Source organism: Myxine glutinosa, chromosome 3, assembly GCF_964187855.1.
Source record: "Myxine glutinosa chromosome 3, kmMyxGlut1.1, whole genome shotgun sequence".
Taxonomy (NCBI): Eukaryota; Metazoa; Chordata; class Myxini; order Myxiniformes; family Myxinidae; genus Myxine; species Myxine glutinosa.
Genome location: NC_136263.1, coordinates 44,047,192 through 44,073,774, shown reverse-complemented (window position 1 = coordinate 44,073,774; position 26,583 = coordinate 44,047,192). Strand labels below are relative to the sequence as shown.

General features: G+C 45.4%; 1 protein-coding gene across 1 annotated transcript in view; it reads right to left on the bottom strand.

Moving 5' to 3' along the window:
* Window positions 1-254: 254 nt before the first annotated feature.
* Window positions 255-26,583, bottom strand: part of LOC144891295 (uncharacterized) — a 39,643-nt gene continuing 13,314 nt past the window's right edge. Inside the window, exons 2-3 of the mRNA XM_078773967.1 lie at window positions 982-1,119; window positions 255-729 (exon numbers count right to left, since the gene is read on the bottom strand). Of these exons, the coding sequence (XP_078630093.1) occupies window positions 623-729; window positions 982-1,119 (245 nt within the window). The 3' untranslated portion in view covers window positions 255-622. The remainder of the gene's footprint in view (window positions 730-981; window positions 1,120-26,583) is intronic.

The window sequence follows — 26,583 nt, the reverse complement described above, 5'->3', positions numbered from 1 at the left end:
GATAACGAGGGTTTGAAAATGAGGGGTTGATAATGAGGGGTTGATAATGAGGGGTTGACAATGAGGGATTGATAATGAGGGATTGATAATGAGGGATTGATAACACTGGGCAAGAACAAAAAACGTTTCATCTGCTACTAAGGGAAATGCAGGTGTTCTTGGCTAAATCTGAGCCGCTGATTTAAAATCTGATCAGAATTTATCCAAAACGTCAGGTTTTCAAAATATGTAAATGTATTAATAATACCCGGCACTCTATATTAGATACTTTATTATTGCAGATCAGCACATTGTACATCTGATATCAGTGCTGAGTAATTACTTTCACATCATATTGAGATAACGATGATTGATCTCCGTGTATAATGTGTAGTTTACAAACCAAGAACATAAACAAGTTGTTGAAAAATAAGTAAATAAAACATGAGAAAATGGTAATCTTAGGAAGGGTGTAAACTTGATCTGGAAAGCTGCCATTGTGAGTGATTCAGAAACAACGCTTCAGGTTTACACTCTTCCTTGTAATGTAGTCAGTGTCGGCCCCACTGGTCAGACTTGTTTAGACGTGTGTGAGACACCTGCTCTTGCGCTTGTGTGTGGAGTTGCTCTCCGGTTGTAGGATTCACCAGTAATCACCCATCATGTTTGGGTTGAACCGACCTGTATACCGAGTTTCCATGACCGAAATGTCTTGGTGGAACCTTTCACGATGCTCATCGCTTACGTCACCTAGATTAGGTGGGAAGAAATCAACATGAGAATGCAAGAAGTCCATTTTAAGAGACATTCTACAGACCATTCCCTGATAGACCTTTAGCAAGTTGTCCTCTAATTCAGCATTCTGTTCAGATCTATGGTTCCCAAGAAAGTTCTGAACAACCAACACAAACGTTTCCGATGCTGCAAACTCAAGTGGGTTCGGTTTATTTTTGAACTCGGGATCACACATCAGTTCTCGGATCTGGGGCCCAATGAAAATACCTGCTTTGAGTTCAGCATCAGTTTCCTCTGCACCAAACTTATGATCACCGCAAATGTTCCACTTATGATCTGAGTAATTTATCTCTTTTATAAGGATTTCCATGGACTTGTTCGTCTCCTTCATGCCGACAGCAGGAGCTACAGGAACAGCAGGTGTTTGTTACCATTGCGGAACAAATCAGATTTCAGATCACTTTGCTGTGGTTTTTTTTTTTTTTTTTTGTATACTGAATCAGGCTCGAGAAAGAGCTAACATTTACTTCACAACCAAATCAACCAGACAAACAAAATATATAAAAAGAGGGAGCGGAAGACAAGATGGGGAGAGAAGGGGAAGCAAACAAACACAACATTTGAGAGCAGGGAGATGTGTGGAAGGGAGAGGGCTTGGGGGGAGGAGGCGTGGGAAGGGGGGGGGGGGGGGAGAAGGCATTACGAGGACACATTACGAGGAGTCCATGAAGAGTCTCCATTCATCAGGCACAGTTTGGTTTCGAGCTCATGCATTCGGCCATGAACACCAGCACGGCAACGAACATCATTTTCTATCTTTAAAAAGGTAGCTAAGTTTGTGTGGTGATCACGGAAGTGGGAAATTTTGGTTCCTTCCTCGAGGAGATTCCATTGCTGTCGTCTGGCGCCCAACACTTCCGCCTTCTCCTTTGACAATGACAGATCTCTCAGCAGATCGTGTAATTCTTCTTGATTTAGCAAGTGTGGCTTCTTTGATTCAGACTCAGGTTCGTACAGTTCATCCATCTCACCCATAGCATCGTCAGAGTTGTCATCGCTTTCATCTGCAGCAGCTTCTGGCGGAACTAGCACAGGAGAATCCAGGTCGTGGAGGACCGGCTTCAGAGCAGACTTACGATCTGGATATACTATTTTGACTTGTTTTTCGTTGAGAAACAGCAATATTTGTCATACAAAAGTAGCAGTAAGAGTGATGATTCGTTGGCTCACGCCATATCATTGGCACAGCAAGAGGCATTCCCTTCCTTTTGCCACTAAACCACTGAGTTACACACGGTGCAGCACACCTGAGGTGCCCAGCTCTTGTCTTGGTCTCCAACTTTACATTCAAAATGACACTTGTAAGTACCTTTCACCCTCTTTGTGAGGTAATTGCGCTGGTACATGGAGTATATTTCCCACAGATAAAACAAAAGTTATCAGGGTGATTCACACAGCCTCACCTATTCATGATACCTGTGGTAACATATGCCTAACCTGAAAATATACAGAAAAATATTGTTACGTTTGTCGGGGGTAATGATACCATAGACCAGGTAGAGTGTATAGATTCGTGTACTCTGACTGTCGCGAAGAAGAAGAACCACCTTGATGTACTACAAGTAGGGATCCGGTTGGCCGTGTGTCGTTCAAGTGTACCTTCGTCCCCATTACGAGGAGTGGGGTATTTTAATTAACTCAGGGATTATGGGTAATTTATCCCTTGTATGTCGTTACCTCTGTACTTTATTCCTACGTCCCTATTGGCACCACACCAGAGACACTAGCCAAAATTGCCCATTAAACACACCTAATTAATAAAACCACCGGAAGCCAGGCATGAAGCACTGCTGCTGACAACTCTGACTTTGGAAGCACACGGGACAAAAGATCTGTGAGGCCATGCCCCGAGGAGCCGTGATTGGGCGGGGTTTGATTGACAGAAAGGACGGGTAAGATGGAACTCGCTGATAGGGTCGGGACGGAGATGTGTGGAGATGACGTCAGAGCCAGAGGAACAAGAGACTGTGTTCCCAACGTATTGTTATCTTACGTGTGGGGAGTTCTGAACGCTCTGACCCACATCTGCCCTCACTTTTGCCTTGTTTGTTCTGGAGACGAGAGCGAAGGGTCGTTGTTGCCGCTCTTGCCCCTTCTGATTTGGATGACGTCACAATCGGCTGTGTTGCGACTTGCTGGTTGTTGTGCAGAGGCACAGCCATGGCCGGGGAACTGCGGTTTTCCGTTCGGAGGATGGGTGGATGAGCACGGTATGGAAGAGCAGGCTGCATGCCTGCCGTTCGCTTCGCACGTAAGTCCTGTTTCTTGCCCGCGAGCATGGCCCAGTGAACGAGGACGTACTGAGGCCTAGCAGCACGGGAGCAAGCGGATTTCCCACCAACACTAGAGCCACACCACAGACCGCACGCTCAGGGCCTGGATGAGTCCTTACGAGATGCACTGGTCGAGTCGAGCTAAGTGCAATTGAATGACCAAACACGTTTGTTTTCAGTTATCTTTCCCTTTGTCTGTGTAGTGGATCTGTGTGCGGGGACGTCCCATTTAGGATTTTATTTACCATGGATTATTTTGTATTACCGGCTTTTGTTTTCATAAAGCTGGCATTTATTCTTGTACATTTTATACCTGTGGCGGTTGAGTTTATTTATTATGGGTTTGAGGACTGCGGGGGAAATCCGTGAAGGTAATCTCTTTGTTTTTTCCCTTTCCCCACTTGCCCCCACACGTATGCTCCGCTATATTTTTGAACTGAACGCCTCGGAGTGTTCATGCTAGTTTGGTAATCCGTGCTACCCTACGGTGTTCACCACAAGGGTAGCCACACGACAATATATCATGTTATAACCTGAAAATATATCGATACTATTAGCATGATATGAATTCCAAACTTGATACATCTTAAAATATATATACATTGCATTTACACCTTTTATTATCAACTTATTAACTCCTCTCAGCACGGAAGCGGCACAAAAAATTGTAATGCTGCGTGGAAAATTGTACTTAAAAATTCATAGCTTGGTCAATTTTCATCCATTTTAAATCATTTAAAGTGCATTCTAAAGCTATTTATATGAGAAATAATATTCTACAACAGTTGTATTGCTATAATTGGAACAAAAAATAATAATTTATGATCACTCCAAATCACCCACGAGGGCAAGCTACTGTAATTGGACCAGATGTGTAACTCAAAATCGTGACGAGTTGAGAAAATTCCGACTTCAGATTCAGAATCAGCAAACTCGATTTAGTCTAGATCTAGATTCTAGAACATTTGTTTCTACCCCGGGAGCAAAATCTTTGTTGTCCAGTGTAATGAGAAATTGATAGAGCGATTGATAATGAGGAGTTGATAGAGGGATTGATAATAAGAAATTGATAGAGGGATTGATAATAAGAAATTGATAGAGGGATTGATAATAAGAAATTGATAGAGGGATTGATAATGAGGGGTTGATAGAGGAATTGATAATGAGGGGTTAATAGAGGGGGTGATAATAAGGGGTTGACAGAGGGATTGACAATAAGAAATTGATAGAGGGATTGGATAACAATGAGTTGATACAAACAAACAACAACAGGCATTTTAAGGCCATTTTCCCTGCAAGAGCTAGATAGCCTTGCGGTCCCCATGACAATGTTCTCCATTTTGCCCTATTTTCTGCATCTCTCCTTGTTAACCCCCTTGCCCGCATTTCTTCTTCGACCATCTTTAGCCAAGTCTTTCTCGGTCTTCCCCGTCCTCTACTTCCTTCTACATTCATTTCCATCACTCTTTTCAACCAGTCACTTTCTTCCTTCCTCAACACATGACCAAACCATCTCAACCTGTTCCTCTTCACAGCATCAATCACAGGCTCTATTCCCATCATCTTTCGCAATTCATCATTTGGCTTCCTCTCTCTCAACGATACTCCTCACATCCACCGAACCATTCGCATTTCCACCCTTTCCAGCCTTCGTTGCTGCTCTACGTTCATTACCCATGTCTCACTCCCATAAATCATAACACTTCTCACACATGCAGCATACACCTTTCCCTTTAGCTTCAATGACACTCCCCTCCTCGTCAGCACGCCACTCAGTTCCCGAAACTTCTTCCATGCACATCTCACTCGAGCAACCGTTGCCGTGTCTGATCCACCTTCTCCATTCAGCAATTCAGCATGTCTCCAAGGTAACAAAATGTTTTCACACCTTCCAGCTTCACGCCATCTCCAAGATCCAACTCAAGATTTCCTCCATCTGCAGCTCCCTCTGTGCACACCTTACACTTGAATGTAGCTGCCACACTGGCCAATGACCCTCTCAAACCACTACATTTTTGATGAACCCACTCAGCGCACATTGGACATTGAATGGAATTCACTACGACACCCTTCCTGCACACAGCACACGGCCACTTCCCAGTTCTTTCCACCTCACCACATGCTTTACCACTTGCCATCACCTTCGTTTTCCTGATATTCACCTTCAGACCTTTTGTCTCCATACATTCCTTCCACTTGTTCATCTTCTCCTTCAGTCCATCCATACTTTCTGCAATCAACACCAGATCATCTGCATACAACAACTCCCACGGTAAACCCTCCTTTACGTTCTAAGCCAGCACCTCCATCACAGCTACAAATAGTAGTGGACTTAGTACCGACCCCTGATGCACTCCCACCTTCACCTCAAACTCACCACTGTTCCCGTCCTTCGTCCTTACATCTGTGCGCGCTCTTTTGTACATTGCCATCACTACTCTGATCAACCATTCCTCCACTCCTAACTTCCTCAATGCCCATGTCACTACTTCACGTGGAACCCTATCAAATACTGTCTCCAGATCAACAAACCCAAGGAACAACTTCTTCCTCTACTCTATATACTTCTCCTGCAACTGCCTCACAATAAAATGCACGTCTGTCGTTCCTCTTCCTGGCATAAATCCAAACTGCATTTCGTCAATCTTCACTTTCTTCCTTATCCTCCTCTCCAACACCCTTTCCAATACCTTCATTCCATGCTCCAATAACTTTATCGCTCGATACGAGCCACAGTCCAGAGGGTCACCTTTCCCCTTGTATAGAGGGACGAGGGTACTCAGTTCCCAAACCACTGGAATGCGGCCTTCTTTCAGCACCAGATTGCAGATCTCTGTCATTCTCTTCACACCCCAACTTCCTGCTGCCTTCAACATATCTCCCACAACTCCCGTCGGCCCTCCCGCTTTTCTACTCTTCATTGCTTTTATCGCTTCCTCAACTTCCTTCTCAGTTATCTTCTCTGCCGGTCCTAAAACTGGGTTACTCTCTATGTTGCCATCCCATTCATTCTCTGTATTCAACAGCATTTCCATATATCTTTTCCATCTTCCTTTAATTCCATCTGGGTCCACAACGATTTGTCCCACTTCATCCTTCAAGCAACTCACCCCCATCACATCACACCTCTCTTTCGCTATCTGCTTTGCAATCCTGAATACTGCTCTCTGACCCTCTTCCGAATCCAAGCGTTCTCCGAACATTTTCCTACATGCCTCCTGCGCCTTTGCTACCTCTTTCTTTGCAGCCTTCTTGGCTGCCTTATAACTTTCATGCTCTGCCTTTTCTGCTCCCGTACCCTTCACCTTCTGCCACTCCTTGAACTTCTTCCTCTTCTCGTCAATCTTCTTTCCAACTTCATCATCCCACCACGATGTTTCCGAGTGAATTAATGGATAGAGGAATTGATAATGAAGGGTTGATAGAGGAATTGATAAAGAGGTGTTAATAGAAGGATTGATAATAAGAAATTGATAGAGGAATTGATAAGAAATTGATAGAGGAATTGATAACAATAAATTTACAGAGGGATTGATAATGAGGGGTTGATAGAGGAATTGATAAAGAGGTGTTAATAGAAGGATTGATAATAAGAAATTGATAGAGGAATTGATAATGAAGGGTTGATAGAGGAATTGATAAAGAGGTGTTAATAGAAGGATTGATAATAAGAAATTGATAGAGGAATTGATAAGAAATTGATAGAGGAATTGATAACAATAAATTTACAGAGGGATTGATAATGAGGGGTTGATAGAGGAATTGATAAAGAGGTGTTAATAGAAGGATTGATAATAAGAAATTGATAAGAAATTGATAGAGGTATTGATAATAATAAATTGACAGAGGGATTGATAATGAAGGGTTGATAGAGGAATTGATAATGAGGGGTTGATAGAGGGGATGATAATAAGGGGTTGATAGAGGGATTAATAATAAGAAATTGATAGAGGGATTGACAACAATAAATTGATAGAGGGATTGATAAATGAAGGGTTGATAGAGGAATTGATAATGAGGGGTTGATAGAGGGGATGATAATAAGGGGTTGATAGAGGGATTAATAATAAGAAATTGATAGAGGGATTGACAACAATAAATTGATAGAGGGATTGATAAATGAAGGGTTGATAGAGGAATTGATAATGAGGGGTTGATAGAGGGGATGATAATGAGGGGTTGAAAGAGGAATTGATAATGAGGGGTTAATAGAAGGATTGATAATAAGGGGTTGATGGAGGGATTGATAATAAGGGGTTGCTAGAAGGATTGATAATAAGGGGTTGATAGAGGGATTGACAATGAAGGGTTGATCGAGGGATTGATAATGAGGGGTTGATAGAGGGATTGATAAAGAGGTGTTAATAGAAGGATTGATAATAAGAAATTGATAGAGGAATTGATAAGAAATTGATAGAGGAATTGATAATAATAAATTGACAGAGGGATTGATAATAAGGGGTTAATAGAGGAATTGATAATGAGGGGTTGATAGAGGGGATGATAATAAGGGGTTGATAGAGGGATTAATAATAAGAAATTGATAGAGGGATTGACAACAATAAATTGATAGAGGGATTGATAAATGAAGGGTTGATAGAGGAATTGATAATGAGGGGTTGATAGAGGGGATGATAATAAGGGGTTGAAAGAGGAATTGATAAAGAGGGGTTAATAGAGGGATTGATAATAAGGGGTTGATGGAGGGATTGATAATAAGGGGTTGCTAGAAGGATTGATAATAAGGGGTTGATAGAGGGATTGACAATGAAGGGTTGATCGAGGGATTGATAATGAGGGGTTGATAGAGGGGTTGATAATGAGGGGTTGATAGAGCGATTGATAATGAGGGATTGATCATGAGGGGTTGATAGAGGGATTGATAATGAGGGGTTGACAAATGGATTGATAATAAGGAATTTTAAATGAGGGGTTAAAAGAGGGATTGATAACGATTGATTGATAATAATTAATGAGTTGATATTTATTAATCACAGTTCAGTCCGGTCATGACGTTATAAATACAAATGTATTCTCAGATTTGTGTTTTAAAAATTTTCTTCTTTCATATGAGAATCGTGTAATTCAATTCTCCAAACAGTTACAAATCATCAATCCGATTATTCACTCTTTATCTCTAATAATCCCCCGGATTTAAATACGAGCATTTTTTCACATTTCTCCCGAATCCCCACATAATGTTACTTGATCATTTCATCATCTCCACTCTCGTCCACTCAACACCACCAATCCCAACACCTTCTTCACATATACTGTCTCCTCATTCCACATTTCCACCCTGCACTGTCCCCAAATTCCCATCTTTTCCCCCTGCACGACCACACTGTCCCTAATTCCCCTCTTTTTCCAGTGCATGGCCACGCTGTCCCCTCATTCTCCTCTTTTCCCCCTGCACGGCCACACTGTCCCCTAATTCCCCTCTTTTTCCAGTGCACGGCCACACTGTCCCTTAATTCCCCTCTTTTTCCAGTGCATGGCCACGCTGTCCCCTCATTCTCCTCTTTTCCCCCTGCACGGCCACACTGTCCCCCAATTCCCCTCTTTTTCCAGTGCATGGCCACGCTGTCCCCAAATTCCCATCTTTTCCCCCTGCACGACCACACTGTCCCCTAATTCCCCTCTTTTTCCAGTGCATGGCCACGCTGTCCCCTCATTCTCCTCTTTTCCCCCTGCACGGCCACACTGTCCCCTAATTCCCCTCTTTTTCCAGTGCACGGCCACACTGTCCCTTAATTCCCCTCTTTTTCCAGTGCATGGCCACGCTGTCCCCTCATTCTCCTCTTTTCCCCCTGCACGGCCACACTGTCCCCTAATTCCCCTCTTTTTCCAGTGCACACCCACACTGTCCTCCAATTCTCCTCTTTTTCCAGTGCACGGCCACACTGTCCCCTAATTCCCCTCTTTTCCCCCTGCACGACCACACTGTCCCTAATTCCCCTCTTTTTCCAATGCACACCCACACTGTCCCCCAATTCCCCTCTTTTTCCAGTGCACGGCCACACTGTCCCCCAATTCCCGTCTTTTCCCCCTGCACGACCACACTGTCCCCCAATTCCCCTCTTTTTCCAGTGCACGACCACACTGTCCCTAATTCCCCTCTTTTTCCAGTGCATGGCCACGCTGTTCCCTCATTCTCCTCTTTTCCCCCTGCACGGCCACACTGTCCCCTAATTCCCCTCTTTTTCCAGTGCATGGCCACGCTGTGACCTAATTCCCCTCTTTTTCCAGTGCATGGCCACGCTGTCCCCTCATTCTCCTCTTTTCCCCCTACACGGCCACACTGTCCCCTAATTCCCCTCTTTTCCTCCTGCACAGCCACACTGTCCCCTAATTCCCCTCTTTTCCCCCTGCCGGGCCACACTGTCCCCTAATTCCCCTCTTTTCCCCCTGCACAGCCACACTGTCCCCTAATTCCCCTCCTTTCCCCCTGCACAGCCACACTGTCCGCTAATTCCCCTCTTTTTCCAGTGCACGGCCACACTGTCCCCTAATTCCCCCCTGCACGGCCACACTGTCCCCTAATTCCCCTCTTTTCCCCCTGCACGGCCACACTTCCCCTAATTCCCCTCTGCACGGCCACACTGTCCCCTAATTCCCCTCTTTTCCCCTTGCACGGCCACACTGTCCCCCAATTCCCCTCTTTTCCCCCTGCACGGCCACACTGTCCCGTATTTCCCCCCTTTTCCCCCTGCACAGCTAAGCTGTCCCCAATCCCCCCCCCCCCCCCCGGACTGTTCCCGTTTCGTTTGTTTCTGTTTCCGAAACTTCCTCAATGCGACGTCGGGATTACCGCGGAAACTTTCCACGAGAATGACGTCATAATCACGCAACTTTAGAAGTTCTTCATTTTACACCAAGAACAACAACAAAACCAACTGGAACAGCACTCAGTAGATCGCAAACCTCCACCGGAATGAATAGTTTATGGTTTGTATCTTCGGATAGGCCGGATCTGGATTTGGACCTGAACCAAAATCTAATCGGTTTGTTCTTCTCACCGAACCAACTCATCCCCCAAGTTTTGTCAGAATCCGTCCACAACTTTTTAAAATATCCTGCTTTATATCGTTTTTGTCCCCATCTCTCAATGGTGAAGAATCACTTGAAATTCTCGTATCTCCATCCGGATCTTCAGCAAAATGTAATATTTTCGTCCTTGTCACAAACACGACCTCTCCACCAAATTTTCCCCTGTACCAAACAGAGAAACAAACAAACAAACAAGAAATATGTCGTGCACAGCACGATACGAGCGAAATCCCTTTAATAAGTTGTTGGCCGACGATGACCTCAAATATACTTGGTGTTTGAATTCAGGTACCTGGTATGCAAATCATATTCACATTTCAATGCAATCAGATGAAAATTGAGGATTTTAGAAATTAGAAAAAAGTGTTTGACCTTTGGCCTATGTTGATAATGTGGCCGACGATGACCTCACAAATAGATGGCGGTTGAATTCAATTCGCTGACATGAAAATCCGATTCAAATGTCAAGTCAATCAGATGAAAATTGAGGATTTTAGAAATTTGAAAAGGTTGTTGACCTTTTGGCCTATATTGACCTTTTGACCTGTTCTTGCTGTTGTTTTGTATGCAGCCTGTAGCAAAAACATACACACAAACACAAAAACACACAAACATACAAACAGAAAAACATACAAACAAACACACAGACACACAGACATACAAACACAAAAGCATACACACAAACGCAAACACAAAAACATACAAACACAAAAACATACAAACAAACACACAAACACCCAAACACAAACACAAAAACATACACACAAACACAAAAACACACAAACATACAAACACAAAAACATACAAACAAACACACAGACACACAAACATACAAACACAAAAACATATAAACAAACACACAAACATTCAAACACAAATCAAACAAAAAACACACAATCACAAAAACACACACAAACACAAACACAAAAACATACACACAAAAACATACACACAAACACAAACACAAAAACATACACACAAAAACATACACACAAACACAAACACAAAAACAGACACACAAACAAACAAACAAACACAAAAACAGACACACAAACACAAACAAACAAACACAAAAACATACACACAAACACAAAAACATACACACAAACACAAAAACATACACACAAACACACAAACCGGAGTGATCAACATACTTGTCAAATTTTTTTTTTGCAAAGTAATAACGCACAACACAAACCGATATAGTTGAAAAATATTCAATTTTTGCAAAGTAACAACCAGACAGACAGGGGGTGAAAACATAATCCACATTTGGTGGTGGAAGGAATCTATCTATAATTCCAGTAATCTCTGTGTGTATGTGTGTTTGTATGTTTGTATGTTTGTCTGTGACCGCTGTTTCTCGACAACCACGGGTCCGATATACTTGCAACTTGCCAGGTATATTGCTGGGGACCCGAGGATGTGCCTTTTCAAGGTTTCATATTAATCGGACAAGTAGTTACCGAGCTATGGCGATTTAGCCGTTCGCCGTTCACTTTGGCGCTAGCGAATGGACCAAACCATTTCATGTAAATAGAGGGGGGGGGGGGGTTCTGTGGTCGTTACTGGCTTTGCGAATGGACCAAACCATTTCATGTAAATAGAGGGGGGGGATATAATTTTAGATATATATATAGTACGGGCATGCCCTAGGAAGTACGGGCATGTACGGGCATATATATATAGAAGTACGGGCATATATATATAGTACGGGCATGCCCTAGTAACTAATAATGAATGGTTTCTCACAGAAATATTAAAATAACCAAAACGTTTATGGTGGGAAAAGGAAAATGCACAGACGTCTTGGATGTAGAAGGTGCTCGACCTTTCTCCTGATGGTTCAGGGGGGACATGACCATCTTGTGTTGCTCCTTGGGGAACTTCGGCTGCACTGGAAACGAACCAATAGTAGATGTGATGAACCACCGGAAACAGTACAAATTTAATCACTAAATATCAAAAATATCAAATAATGTTTATAAAATTGTCTCGGAATCCCACAGAGTGTCCTCTTGTGGGTCCATCGATCATACAGCGGAAATGTTCTTTGCTGGTCCTCTTGTGGGTCCATGGATTATACAGGGGGAAATGTTCATTTCTTGTCCTCTTGTGGGTCTGTAGACCATACAGGGGGAAATGTTCATTTCTTGTCCTCTTGTACGTCTGTCGACCATACAGGGGGAAATGTTCAATGCTGGTCCTCTTGTACGTCTGTGGACCATACAGGGGGAAATGTTCATTGCTTGTCCTATTGTGGGTCTCTCGACCGTACAGGGGGAAATGTTCAATGCTGGTCCTCTTGTGGGTCCATGGATCGAACAGGGGGAAATGTTCATTGTTGGTCCTCTTGTACGTCTGTGAATCATACAGGGGGAAATGTTCATTTCTGGTCCTCTTGTGGGTCCGTAGATCATACAGGGTGAAATATTCATTCCCTCTGCCACTGATGGTGGATGGAGGTTATGTTTTTGCCGCTGTATATCTGTTTGTCTGCCTGTCTGTTGGAGAACAGGAAATCTCAAAAAGTTGTGGACGGATTGGGACGAAACTTGGATCTTGGATCTCGCGAGATCTTGGAGACGTCGGCAGGGATTTTCGAAGCTCCACACGGTCTCCACGTTTTCAAAGTTAAGTCTGTTCACAATTGTATTTTGTCGAAACTGTATTTCTCTCGATGTCTCCATGTCTCTCGGTCCCTGCTCTCAAATGTTGTGTTTGTGTCCTTCCCCCTCTCTCCCCATCTTGTCTACCGCTCCCGATGTTATATGTTTTATGTGTCGGTTTGTCTTTCTGTGTGATTAATGTTCGCTCTTTCACGAGCCTCGATCTTGTATACAAAAAGAAAAAAAAAAAAGAAAAAAAAAACTTGGTGGACAGGTTGTGTATGTGACAGGGAAGAATTGTTTCAATTTTGGTGAAGATTCGAATCCGGATCTGGATTAGAGATTTTTTAAAATGAATCTTCAGCATTGACAGGAAGGGCTAAAACCGGTTATCGCATGATATCTCAAAAAGGTATGCACGAGTTATGACTAAACTTTGTGGGTGAGTTGCTTAAGCGACCAGAACAAGCCGATTCGATTTTGATTCAGGTCCGAATCCAGATCAGGCCGATCAGTGGGATACAAAACATAAACTGTTCAGCCTGGTATGTGCTCGACCGTGCTTGTTGGTGTTGAAACCAAAAGGTGTTCGTGCCAACCTATCGTGTGCCAGGGGGTAAAGAACGGATGAGGAATTTAAAACATCCATCCACACCCAGCTCGGCATCATCACGTGGTTTATTTCCTTGTACACAAATACACACCCAGTGATTTATTTAATTAATTAACAACATACCCCCATCTGTTTGTATTTCTCTTCCAGTGAAACAAACACCTTGTGTTTCCTTCTATCTCTTCCTGGTATTTACTAATTTACGGGATGTCCGAAAAGTCTGGAACCACAGATTATATTTACTGCTCTTCATAATTCAGACATGTGACTGATTATAGTGCTGTCAAAGCAAGAAAGGTCGAGTTAATGTTTTAGTTTGGTAGGGAAGGCTGGACCCAGTGTTGTGGAGAGGGCTGGTCCCAGTGTTGTGGAGAAGGCTGGTCCCAGTGTTGTGGAGAAGGCTGGTCCCAGTGTTGTGGAGATGGCTGGACCCAGTGTTGTGGAGAAGGCTGGACCCAGTGTTGTGGAGAAGGCTTGTCCCAGTGTTGTGGAGAAGGCTGGTCCCAGTGTTGTGGAGAAGGCTGGTCCCAGTGTTGTGGAGAAGGCTGGTCCAAGTGTTATGGAGAAGGCTGGTCCCAGTGTTGTGGAGAAGGCTGGTCCCAGTGTTGTGGAGAAAGCTGGTCCCAGTGTTGTGCAGAAGGCTGGTCCCAGTGTTGTGGAGAAGGCTGGTCCCAGTGTTGTGGAGAAAGCTGGTCCCAGTGTTGTGCAGAAGGCTGGTCCCAGTGTTGTGGAGAAGGCTGGTCCCAGTGTTGTGGAGAAGGCTGGTCCCAGTGTTGTGGAGAAGGCTGGTCCCAGTGTGGTAGAGAAGGCTGGTCCCAGTGTTGTGGAGAAGGCTGGTCCCAGTGTTTTGGAGAAGGTTGGTCCCAGTGTTGTGGAGAAGGCTGGTCCCAGTGTTGTGGAGAAGGCTGGTCCCAGTGTTGTGGAGAAGGCTGGTCCCAGTGTTGTGGAGAAGGCTGGTCCCAGTGTTGTGGAGAAGGCTGGTCCCAGTGTTGTGGAGAAGGCTGGTCCCAGTGTTGTGCAGAAGGCTGGTCCCAGTGTGGTAGAGAAGGCTGGTCCCAGTGTGGTAGAGAAGGCTGGTCCCAGTGTGGTAGAGAAGGCTGGTCCCAGTGTGGTAGAGAAGGCTGGTCCCAGTGTGGTAGAGAAGGCTGGTCCCAGTGTGGTAGAGAAGGCTGGTCCCAGTGTTGTGGAGAAGGCTGGTCCCAGTGTGGTAGAGAAGGCTGGTCCCAGTGTGGTAGAGAAGGCTGGTCCCAGTGTGGTAGAAAAGGCTGGTCCCAGTGTGGTAGAGAAGGCTGGTCCCAGTGTGGTAGAGAAGGCTGGTCCCAGTGTGGTAGAGAAGGCTGGTTCCAGTGTGGTAGAGAAGGCTGGTTCCAGTGTGGTAGAGAAGGCTGGTCCCAGTGTGGTAGCGAAGGCTGGTCCCAGTGTGGTAGAGAAGGCTGGTCCCAGTGTGGTAGAGAAGGCTGGTTCCAGTGTGGTAGAGAAGGCTGGTCCCAGTGTGGTAGAGAAGGCTGGTCCCAGTGTGGTAGAGAAGGCTGGTTCCAGTGTGGTAGAGAAGGCTGGTCCCAGTGTGGTAGAGAAGGCTGGTCCCAGTGTGGTAGAGAAGGCTGGTCCCAGTGTGGAAGCGAAGGCTGGTCCCAGTGTGGAAGCGAAGGCTGGTCCCAGTGTGGTAGCGAAGACTGGTCCCAGTGTGGTAGCGAAGGCTGGTCCCAGTGTGGTGGCGAAGACTGGTCCCAGTGTGGAAGCGAAGGCTGGTCCCAGTGTGGTAGCGAAGACTGGTCCCAGTGTGGTAGAGAAGGCTGGTCCCAGTGTGGAAGCGAAGGATGGTCCCAGTGTGGTAGCGAAGGCTGGTCCCAGTGTGGTGGTGAAGGATGGTCCCAGTGTGGTGGTGAAAGGTGGTCCCAGTGTGGTAGAGAAAGCTAGTCCCAGTGTGGTAGCGAAGGCTGGTCCCAGTGTGGCCTCTCCTCAGTGAAAGACACATGAAAGCCCGCTTGGAGTTTGCAAAAAAAGCACCTAAAGGATTCTCAGACTGTGAGAAACAAGATTCTGTGGTCTGATCAAACCAAGATTGAACTGTTTGGCTTCCGTCTGGCCACTCTGCCATAAAGCCCAGATCGGTGGGGTGTTGCAGTGATGGTTGTCCTTCTGGAAGTTTCTCCCATCTCCACCCAGGATCTCTGGAGCTCAGCCAGAGTGACCATCGGGTTCTTGGTCACCTCTCTTACCAAGGCCCTTCTTCCCCGATTGCTCAGTTTGGCCGGGCGGCCAGCTCGAGGAAGAGTCCTCGTTGTTCCAAACTTCTTCCATTTAAGAATTATGGAGGCCACTGTGCTCTTGGGAATCTTCAATGCAGCAGAAATTTTTTTGGAGGCCATCTTTAAAATGTGGCTTGCCCAAGAGAGATCAGGGCTGATCGTGAGATCCAAGGGTGTGAGTGACTGAACCTCTTAGACGGTTGTTGAGAAAGCAGATGTGAGGGTTTGTGGTATGGTCCTTTCAGAGATCGGGAGTGAGTGTGGGATTTCTCAGGATTGGAAGACATATTCCAAGTGTTTGATCAGTTTCTGATTTTGTCAACATCTGAGAAGAGGTAAGAGGCTGCTTCCTGTCTGTCTGAAGGATTTGGGATTTCACTGCAGAGTTCTTCATCGTGTCCACTTCTCACGAACTCATAATTTGATTTGTTCCATTTCCTTTGATTCTTCCTTACAGGTGTTGGCTTAGCCCTGGTGTTGGCTTAGCGGATAGCATGCCGGCTTGGGATTCTAGGATCCTGGGTTCGAATCCCGGTCGATCGCTGAATTAACGCCAGGGGGGTTGACTCAGCCTGTCATACCTTCCGAGGTCGGCAAATTGAGTACCAGCTTGCTGGGATGAATGATCACGGTGTGTACACCGTATCCCTGCGCATCGTAAGAGCGTGACCAAGGGATGGCGTCAGGAAGGGCATCCGGCCATAAAAACATTGCCTCAAACAGGGAACCATGATTGTCATGGGGCCCGCAAGGCTAACCCCTGCTCCAGCAGGGAAAATGGCCTTAAAACGATCATTCATTCATTCTTCCTTACAGGTGAACCAGGACCCAATTATATACAAACTCGACATTAATTTTTTATTTTTTTTCACTATTTCATCTTGAACAATTTTCTTCTCTGTTGAACAAGATAAATGTCAAACTAGAGGATTAATGGAACACCTCACCCCACACTTTCCTCAGAAACAAGGATATGGGCGGAGCCTGTGAGCGGCAAATTTGATTGGTCGAGATGATGTAAGATGCTGTCATATTTTCTCCAAATGCTGCTAAACGGAAAGGTTTTGGAAGTTCCAAGAAGGCGAATTGTGTTTACAATGTTCATGTATATAATTAAATGGAAATAAAATAAATATTTGGAAGGTTGTAGAAAAATATCTATATTTCAGAAAGTTTACCACCATTGATGCAGCGTCTTTTACACCTCCTTATTCAACACGTTGTGTTCGTTCTTTGTGCCTGTTGTTTGTGTCCTTTAGGATTTCTTTAAAAACAGGAAGTTTCATGTTTGGAATGATTTTCAATTTAGTTTGACTTGTTTGTGTTTTGTGTTTGACTTGAGATGGTGGTGCACATTCTTCTTGAAGACTTGGAGGGAAGAATGTGATTAAACAATTTATTTATTAATTTCCTCTTCATCATCTTAAACAGTTTTATATCTGATATTGTAGTTATATATTTATTTTAGATGTGGTCAAATCAGACTATAAATGATGTTATATCTCTAAACCCAAACTTTCTCTCTTTTCGTGCAAGTTCTTGAATAAGTTTTTATCCCTAAATTTCCTCGTTTATACGAAATCTAAAGTACACATCGTTGTAGCTCGTCTTTCTTTCATTTGTCGTTTGTACCAAAAACTGTTTTCCCTGAGTCTTCACTACCTGTCATCTGCACATCTTCTCTTCACCTACTGATATTTGGTCCATCAGGGAATCACGTGATGCTCAATATAGCGAGGAAACCTGGAAACCACCACGTGTCCAAACCTCCTCAGGAAGGGTCATTGATTTCAGATTTTGTTTATCTAAATCTTTCTTTTTCTTCATGATAATAACCTCACACACAACCCACCTTCACCTTCCCCCACCTTCACCTTCCCCCACCTTCACCTTCCCCCACCTTCACCTTCCCCCACCTTCACCTTCCCCCAACTTCACCTTCCCCCAACTTCACCTTCCCCCACCTTCACCTTCCCCCACCTTCACCTTCCCCTTCCCCCTCCTTCTCCTTCCCCCACCTTCACCTTCCCCCACCTTCACCTTCCCCCACCTTCACCTTTCCCCACCTTCACCTTTCCCCACCTTCACCTTCTCCCACCTTCACCTTCCCCCACCTTCCCCCACCTTCACCTTCCCCCTCCTTCCCCTTCCCCTTCCCCCTCCTTCCCCTTCCCCCACCTTCACCTTCCCCCACCTTCACCTTCCCCCACCTTCCCCTTCCCCCACCTTCCCCTTCCCCCTCCTTCCACTCCCTCTCCTTGTTTTGCTGTTTCTGTAACTTCCTGTTGGCCACGTTCCCGGATCGCTTCACAGACTTCCCACGAACCCGTCACGTGACCGATTTTAAACACTATCTCATTCTTACACCTTTACACCATGAACCAAGTTCAGTTTTACAACAACGCACTATAAAGGTGTGTATATGTACCTATATGCTTGATTATTGGAGACCATGAGCGACCGAGATCACATGTGACATGTTGGTAAAAACAAACAAGAGCAGGTTTAACAACAGGTGTGCCACCCACACATTGATGAATATCAGGTTTCTGTTTCACACTGTACCACGTACACAACAATTATTTATTTATTATCCTCACTGTTTCACCTGATGTAGGTTGACATTGGTAGAATACCTTAGAGATATGCGCATTCACCTCCGAGTTATCTAGCCGAGGTTCGAATCCAGACCCAGCTATAAACCGTTATTCTGGTGTTTCACAGGTGAGATGATTCATCAATGTGTGTGCTGTCCCTCACACAGATGTTAAAATGGGCATCCCATCTGCCAGCTTTAGCTGGTGGACATTAAAGATCCTTTAGTGTCCTTTGCTAAGAGTCGGCAAGCTATCACCGGCAACATTTCAAATGATTGGTCTGGCTATCACTGGGAAGGTGGAGGTAAACCCACGCAACCCACCTTTTCAGTACGGTAACCCTTTCTCGTATGGCAGATGGGTGCAGGATTTGTACCGTTGATGACACAAGCATGGCATTTGGCACACAGTCAGAGTAGGTCCGAAGGAAGATGTTTGGCTATCGGGCCATCGCAGATTTGTCCTTTAAAAAAAAAAAAGAATGGCCGCTTTTGTTGTCACAGGACAAATCTGCGATGGCCCGACAGCCAAATATCTTCCTTCGGACATACTCTAACTATGTGCGAACTCTCGTGTTTGTATCATCAAAGGCACAATTCTCCCAAATACTTCACCTGTCTGCCGTACTATTCCTGTCTGGTGGCAGCACTGAACCTGCGGAGGGACATAACATCAAAAAAGAATCCCATGATATATACTGTTGTGGGAACACCTGACATGATATATACTGTTGTGGGAACACCCACCTGAGGGGGTAATGGGAGATATATGGTCTAGTTATACCATTAGTGCAGTCCGTCTGGAAAACCCTCCCATCTACTTTCTCAACAATCCTCTAGAAGAAGTTTTGTCACTCAAGCTTTTGGGTCTCACTGTCTGCCATGATCTTTCCTGGGAAAACCACATTTCCAAGCTGTCCTCCAAAGCCAGGCGCCGACTGCACGTCCTCCGTCATGCAAAGTCCTTCCTTGTCAGTGGCACACCTGAGCTCCTATCCACCCACAAGGCTTTCATCCGCAGCTTGGTGGAGTGCTGCTCTCCCCTCTGGACTGGCTCGCCTGCCTCACATCCTGCTCAGCTTGATGCCATGGAAACGAAGGCTTTCAAGATCATTGGAATCTCACACGATGACGCTGAGTCTAAGGGCCGATCACTTCACCATCGCTGACAGGTCGGTGGTCTCTCTCTGACTTCCTCCACCAAATTTGTGGTCTTGTTCCCTCTGCCCTCTCCGTACTCTGTCCTCTGTCCTCTGTCCTCTGTCCTCCCCATGTATCTACAGGATGCACGTGGTCCACCAGCAACCCCTCCGAGTAAAATTGCTTAAATCCAGAACCACTGCTCACTTCTGCTCATTTACCCTCTTTTTCCCCACCTGCAGAACTACCTTCTACACTCTCTTCAATTTCATTCTTCCCTTCTCATTCTTCCCTTCAGGCCTTCAAGACAGTTGTTGAGTGTTCAACACCATCTCAAGTCATCCCCCATCCAAAACCATGATCTTTTCTACACCCAATAAACCACCCCCACCCCTCCCAAGACTTTACTTACCTGTCCATATTCTTCATCCGCAGCAACATTTGCTCCCCTACCACTCATCGTTACCTGCATCCCTAGGTTGCTCCCCTACCACTCATCGTTACCTGCATCCCTAGGTTGCTCCCTTACCACTCATCGTTACCTGCATCCCTTGGTTGCTCCCCGACCACTCATCGTTACCTGCATCCCTTGGTTGCTCCCCGACCACTCATCGTTACCTGCATCCCTTGGTTGCTCCCCGACCACTCATCGTTACCTGCATCCCTTGGTTGCTCCCTGACCACTCATCGTTACCTGCATCCCCATGTTGTCTATCTCCATCAACTTTCTCCCTCTGCCCTGCTCTTGGCGTTTCCCCGTTCTCCTGCTCTTCCCTTTCCTATGTTGTCTCCTGATCTGCTCTGTGTCCGAGCGCTTCCATGAGCCTATACCATGTATAGAAAGCTAGAACGACACTTCGACATCACAATGTAGACCAATATGCCTCCTTCCACATTATTACATCATTGTACATACTTGTACCAAGTTTGATTAAAATCCATTCACCAGTTCTCAAGTATCATATTTTACCTGACGTGACCTTTCGACCCAGTGTAGAAAAAAACCAACCAAGAAACCACCAGTCCAGGTATGTTATGTGGGAGTATAGCAAATACAAAAACAAACTCTCGGTTTGGCAAAACACTTACGAAAAGGAAACAGACTGATTGTGGAGCCACAGTTGGACACAACAAGGAAGAGAATGAACAAACAGGAAAAAAGTAGAGAGAGGTGGAGAGAAAATTCAGGTACTTACAGGTCAAAGGGTTGGGTTAGGTATCGAGTTATTAGGGGAGACAAAGATAGTGAGAAGGATTGGGGAATGACATGAGAGGGCGGTGAAACTGCTTGCATGAAGCTCTTGCTTGCGGATAGTATCCATCGCAGCCTCCACATCCACTCTGGTTCTCATGGTGTGTTTCTCTGTGACTGGGCCCAGGGATGGATTGAGGGTGCTTTGGGCCTCGGGCAGTAACCCAACCATGGGCCCTCCCACTCCCCTTCCCATCCCATAATAATATACATCAGTGAGCTAAGTCACAGTGCACCCTGTTAAGTGTGCATAAGATCAAAGTCAGATCAGGGCTTGATCTCAGGCCATATTCTTATCGATACCATGACGATGCTCATTTGATATTGGTAAAGAAAAACGAAACCTGCACAAAATCCCCACCCAAATCCCTCCTTCCTCAATTACCCCACCCAAATCCCTCCTTCCTCAATTACCTCCCCCAATTCCCTCCTCCCTCAATTACCCCACCTAAATCCCCCCTCCCCAAATTACCACACCCAAATCCCTCCTCCCTCAATTACCCCACCCAAATCCCCCCTCCCGAAATTACCCCACCCAAATCCACCTCCCTAAATTACCCCACCCAAATCCACCTCCCTAAATTACCCCACCCAAATCCACCTCCCTAAATTACCCCACCCAAATCCAACCTCCCGAAATTACCCCACCCAAATCCACCTCCCTAAATTACCCCACCCAAATCCCCCCTCCCTAAATTACCCCACCCAAATCCCCCCTCCCTAAATTACCCCACCCAAATCCCCCCTCCCTAAATTACCCCACCCAAATCCCCCCTCCCTAAATTACCCCACCCAAATCCAACATCCCTAAATTACCCCACCCAAATCCCTCCTCCCTAAAATACCTCACCCATATCCCTCTTCCCTAAATTACCCCATCCAAATCCTTCCTCCCTAAATTACCCCATCCAAATCCTTCCTCCCTAAATTGCCCCACCCAAATCTCTCCTTCCTAAATTACCCCACCATGATCCCTCCTCCCGAAATTACCACACCCACATCCCTCCTCCCTCAATTACCCCACCCAAATGCCCCCTCCCCAAATTACCACACCTAAATTCAACCTCCCCAAATTACCCCACCCAAATCCCTCCTCCCGAAATTACCCCACCCAAATCCCCCCTCCCTAAATTACCCCACCCAAATCCCTCCTCCCGAAATTACCCCACCCAAATCCCCCCTCCCTAAATTACCCCACCCAAATCCAACCTCCCTCAATTACCCCACCCAAATCCAACCTCCCTCAATTACCCCACCCAAATCCCCCCTCCCCAAATTACCCCACGCAAATCCCCCCTCCCTAAATTACCCCACCCAAATCCCACCTTCCTCGATTACCCCACCCAAATCCCCCCTCCCTAAATTACCCCACCCAAATCCAACCTCCCGAAATTACCCCACCCAAATCCCTTCTCCCTAAATTACCCCACCCAAATCCAACCTCCCTAAATTACCCCACCCAAATCCCCCCTCCCTAAATTACCCCACCCAAATCCAACCTCCCTAAATTACCCCACCCAAATCCCTCCTCACTAAATTACCCAACACAAATCCCTCCTCCCTAAATCACCCCACCCAAATCCCTCCTCCCTAAATTACCCCACCCAATTACATCCTCCCTAAATTACCCCACCCAAATCCCTCCTCCATGAATTACCCCACCCAAATCTCTCCTTCCTCAATTGCCCCACCCAAATCCCTCCTTCCTAAATTACCCCACAAAGATTCCTCCTCCCTAAATCACCCCACCCAAATCCATCCTCCCTAAATTACCCCAATAAGAATCCTCCTTCCTAAATTACCCCTCCCAAATCCCTCCTTCCGAAATTACCCCACCAAGATCCCTCCTCTCTAAATTACCCGACCCAAATCCCTCCTCCCTCAATTACCCCACCCAAATCCCCCCTCCCTAAATTACCACACCCAAATCCAACCTCCCCAAATTACCCCACCCAAATCCCCCCTCCCTAAATTACCCCACCCAAATCCAACCTTCCTAAATTACCCCACCCAAATCCTGCCTCACTATATTACCCAACACAAATCCCTCCTCCATAAATCACCCCACCCAAATTCCTCCTCCCTAAATTACCCCACCCAAATCCATCCTCCCTAAATTACCCCACCCAAATCCATCTTCCCTAAATTACCCCACCCAAATCCTTCCTCACTAAATTACCCCACCCAAATCCCTCCTCCATAAATCACCCCACCCAAATCCCTCCTCCCTAAATTACCCCACCCAAATCCATCCTCCCTAAATTACCCCACCCAAATCCTTCCTCACTAAATTACCCCACCCAAATCCCTCCTCCATAAATCACCCCACCCAAATCCCTCCTCCCTAAATTACCCCACCAAGATCCCTCCTCCCTCAATTACCCGACCCAAATCCCTCCTCCCTAAATTACCCCACCCAAATCCATCCTCCCTAAATTACCCCACCCAAATCCCTCCTCCATAAATTACCCCACCCAAATCTCTCCTTCCTCAATTACCCCACCCAAATGCCTCCTTCCTAAATTACCCCACCCAAATCCCTCCTTCCGAAATTACCCCACCCAAATCCCTCCTCCCTCAATTACCCGACCCAAATCCCCCCTCCCTAAATTACCACACCCAAATCCCTTCTCCCGAAATTACCCCACCAAGATCCCTCCTCCCTCAATTACCCGACCCAAATCCCCCCTCCCTAAATTACCACACCCAAATCCCTTCTCCCGAAATTACCCCACCAAGATCCCTCCTCCCTCAATTACCCGACCCAAATCCCCCCTCCCTAAATTACCACACCCAAATCCCTCCTCCCTCAATTACCCGACCCAAATCCCCCCTCCCTAAATTACCACACCCAAATCCCTCCACCCTAAATTACTCCACCAAGATCCATCCTCCCTAAATTACCCCACCCAAATACCTCCTCTCTAAATTACCCCACCAAGATCCCTCCTCCCTAAGTTACCCCACCCAAATCCCTCCTCCCTGAATTATCCCATACAAATCCCTAACAGAGACCTGATGGGTTCAGGTTTGTGATGCTTCAGTTGAACTGTTTAAAAAAACAACTTACACGTTATTAAATATAAGTCATTATCTCTTCTCCATTTTGATTACTTGACTAACTTGACGATCTTGAAGGCTCAATATGAGGAAACAAATAAACAAACAAGATGATTATGCCATAATCAAGCCAATTGATATCATGCAGAGCACGATACTTGCACGGGTGGGGTACCCACACCCCCTATTTGTCCATCTCCGTCTAGTTTCTCCCTCGGCCCTGCTGGTGGTATTTCCCCCTTCATGGTATTTCCCCCTCCCCTTCTGCTACTTCTATATGTTGCATCCTGATCCATTCTGTGTTGCTGATATAACACGGGTCTTGACTATGCATCCAAAAACATGTAAAATGGTCTAAAGGGTCTTAAAAGGGTCTGAAGGTGTGTAAAGGATCTAAAAGGTGTAAAATTATCTAAAACGTCTAAAATGGTTTAAGGGGGGTGGGGGGGGGGGGTGTAAAACGTCCAAAATGTTTTTTTTTAATGGGGTCTAAAAGGTCGAAGGTGTCTCAAGGGTATGTTCCAGCAGCAGTTACAGGTCTAAAGGGTCGAAACGGTCTAAAAGGTTTAAGGAGCCTAAAGGGGTCTGAAATGTCTAAAGAGGGTCTAGTTGTGTAAAATATATAAGTATCAAGGGGTGGAAGCAGTCTAAAATGGGTTAAGGTCTTCAGGAGTTTAAGGTGTCTCCAGGGTCTTAAATGTCTATAAGGCCTTAAAGGCTTAAAGGGTCTAAAGGGAAAAGTGGTCTAAAGGGTGAACAAGTCTTAAAGCTATTAGGGGGGGTATAAAGGGTCAGAAAAGGTTTAAAGGGTCAAATTCTAAAAGATCTGAAGGAGTCTCAAAGATCTAAGGGGTATGAAGGACTTAATGTCTAAAAGGTACGTTCCAATGGTCCGTAATTAAATAATAGACGGAGTCATGGTCTAAAATACGTAATTAACGGTCCAACTCACGTTCAAATAGTACATAATAAAATGACACAAGTCAGGAGACGACGATGGTTCACGAGCGAGCGGTATTCAATGACAAAGGACGGACTATAACCGAAACAGGCCCGGACTGGGGGGTCGGGGGCCCACGTGGCAGGTGTCGACCCCCGACATGCGGTGTACATGCCTATTTACAAAGGGCCCCAATGCGCTGCGTGCGTAGGCCTTTAAGGGCCAGCTATACGTAATTGTGTGTGGTGCTGGCCTTGAAATGTCAAAACGAAGGTTACTGACCTTGAAATGAGATAGAAAATAATGTATAATCAATTATGAGGTTAGTTATTCACACAACAACAAAAATTCGGTTTGATTCCGACAACTTTGAAAATTTGACCTTTGTGACCTTGAAATGTCAAAACGAAGGTTACTGACCTTGAAATGAGATAGAAAGTAATGTATAATATCAGTCATGAGGTTAGTTAGCTAAACATTACCGTAAATTCGGTTCGATTCCAACAACTTTGAAAATTTGACCTCTGTGACCTTCAAAGGTCAAAGGTCTAAGATTCTGAAATTTGTTGGAAACTTGTATTTCATGATGTATGTGATAATATAAGATCATGTACGACATTTCACCCTATCAGGAAGCGAACAATATAATAAAACCATAAAAAATCGACAATTCTAAATTTCATGACCTTGTGACCTTGACCTTGGGGCGAAAATGAAAAATCGAACTCCGTGGGGCTAGACACGTGACATTGGCCTCACCAAATACCGAAACACCTGTCAGATTCCACCAAACCCCTCGGAGAAGATGTAGCTTGAACTCGATTACCCCCTAAAAAGACATCTTTTTCGGGCGTGGCTCCGCCCACAATGGGCGCAATGCGCCCACTCTAGGCAGGACACAACTCGATCATGATATCAACCTCCCACCCAAGTTTCATCAAGAGGTAGTTACATATGCTGCGGACAGACAGACAGACAGACACACACCCATGACGAATATAGTGATCACTCTGTTTGATAACTCGTGAACCAAGACTCACATGGGTCGACTGAGGCTTCACCTCGACGAGAGTTCACCTTCTAGTGCAGTATGATAAATGTACGAAAACAGGGTGCCGTAGGAATTTTGTACTAAAATTGATTTTTTTTGCTGGTTTGGTATCATTTTGGACCATAGTGACAGAAAATTTTAGGGTCCGAATTTTTCTGGCCCCGGAACGCCCTTTTTCGGTCCCTTTTCAAAATGGCCGCCGCCGAACAGGCCCAAGGGCATATCTCAGGAACAATTTGGCTGATTTTGATGATCTTTGTGTCTAGTTGGGTTTTTTTTAGGATGCCGAGTCGAATTATGATGGTACCAGGTCGATCTGAGGTAAAGGTATTTTGGTCAGGGTCAAGATTATGTAGGGGAGAGTGGGGCATAACCATAGAGCTAATATAAAATGGTGTTGTGGTGCTTTCAATAACGCAGCAAATTGATGCTAAAGTGTTCAGCATAATTATGTACCTGTTTATTATACATTATCAGTTTCCAAGATGTTTCAGATTATGTATAGTCAATCACGACGTTAAGGTCAAGAATGAGCGTCAGGGTCAAATCTAGTTTGTAATGTTACTACATGTTGTAATTGTATACACGACAGTAAAGAATACCATCAAGTTGAATTTATGGCATCACACATTTTTCTTATGTTTCAGGTCTTGGAGCAGTTTGCTTAACACAATTACAGACCTACTGAGTGTGGCACAGTGCAGTATCACACACAATGTCTCAAGACCTCTCCAATAGCTGTATTGTCTGCCTGGCAGGCGAATCGTCGCAGAAAAAACTGGTCAAGAAACCGGGTGTCGACAAGATTACTGACTTGTTAGCATGTTGCAGAGAGCGTATATCGTTGGGGGAGAATGAACTCAAGCCACTTGCAGATCGTTTGTCTAGTTTAGATGAATCTCAGCTCGAGAATGTTCGATATCATAGCGATTGTCACAAGCCTATTGTGAACAAAGACCATTTAGAAAGAGCTAGA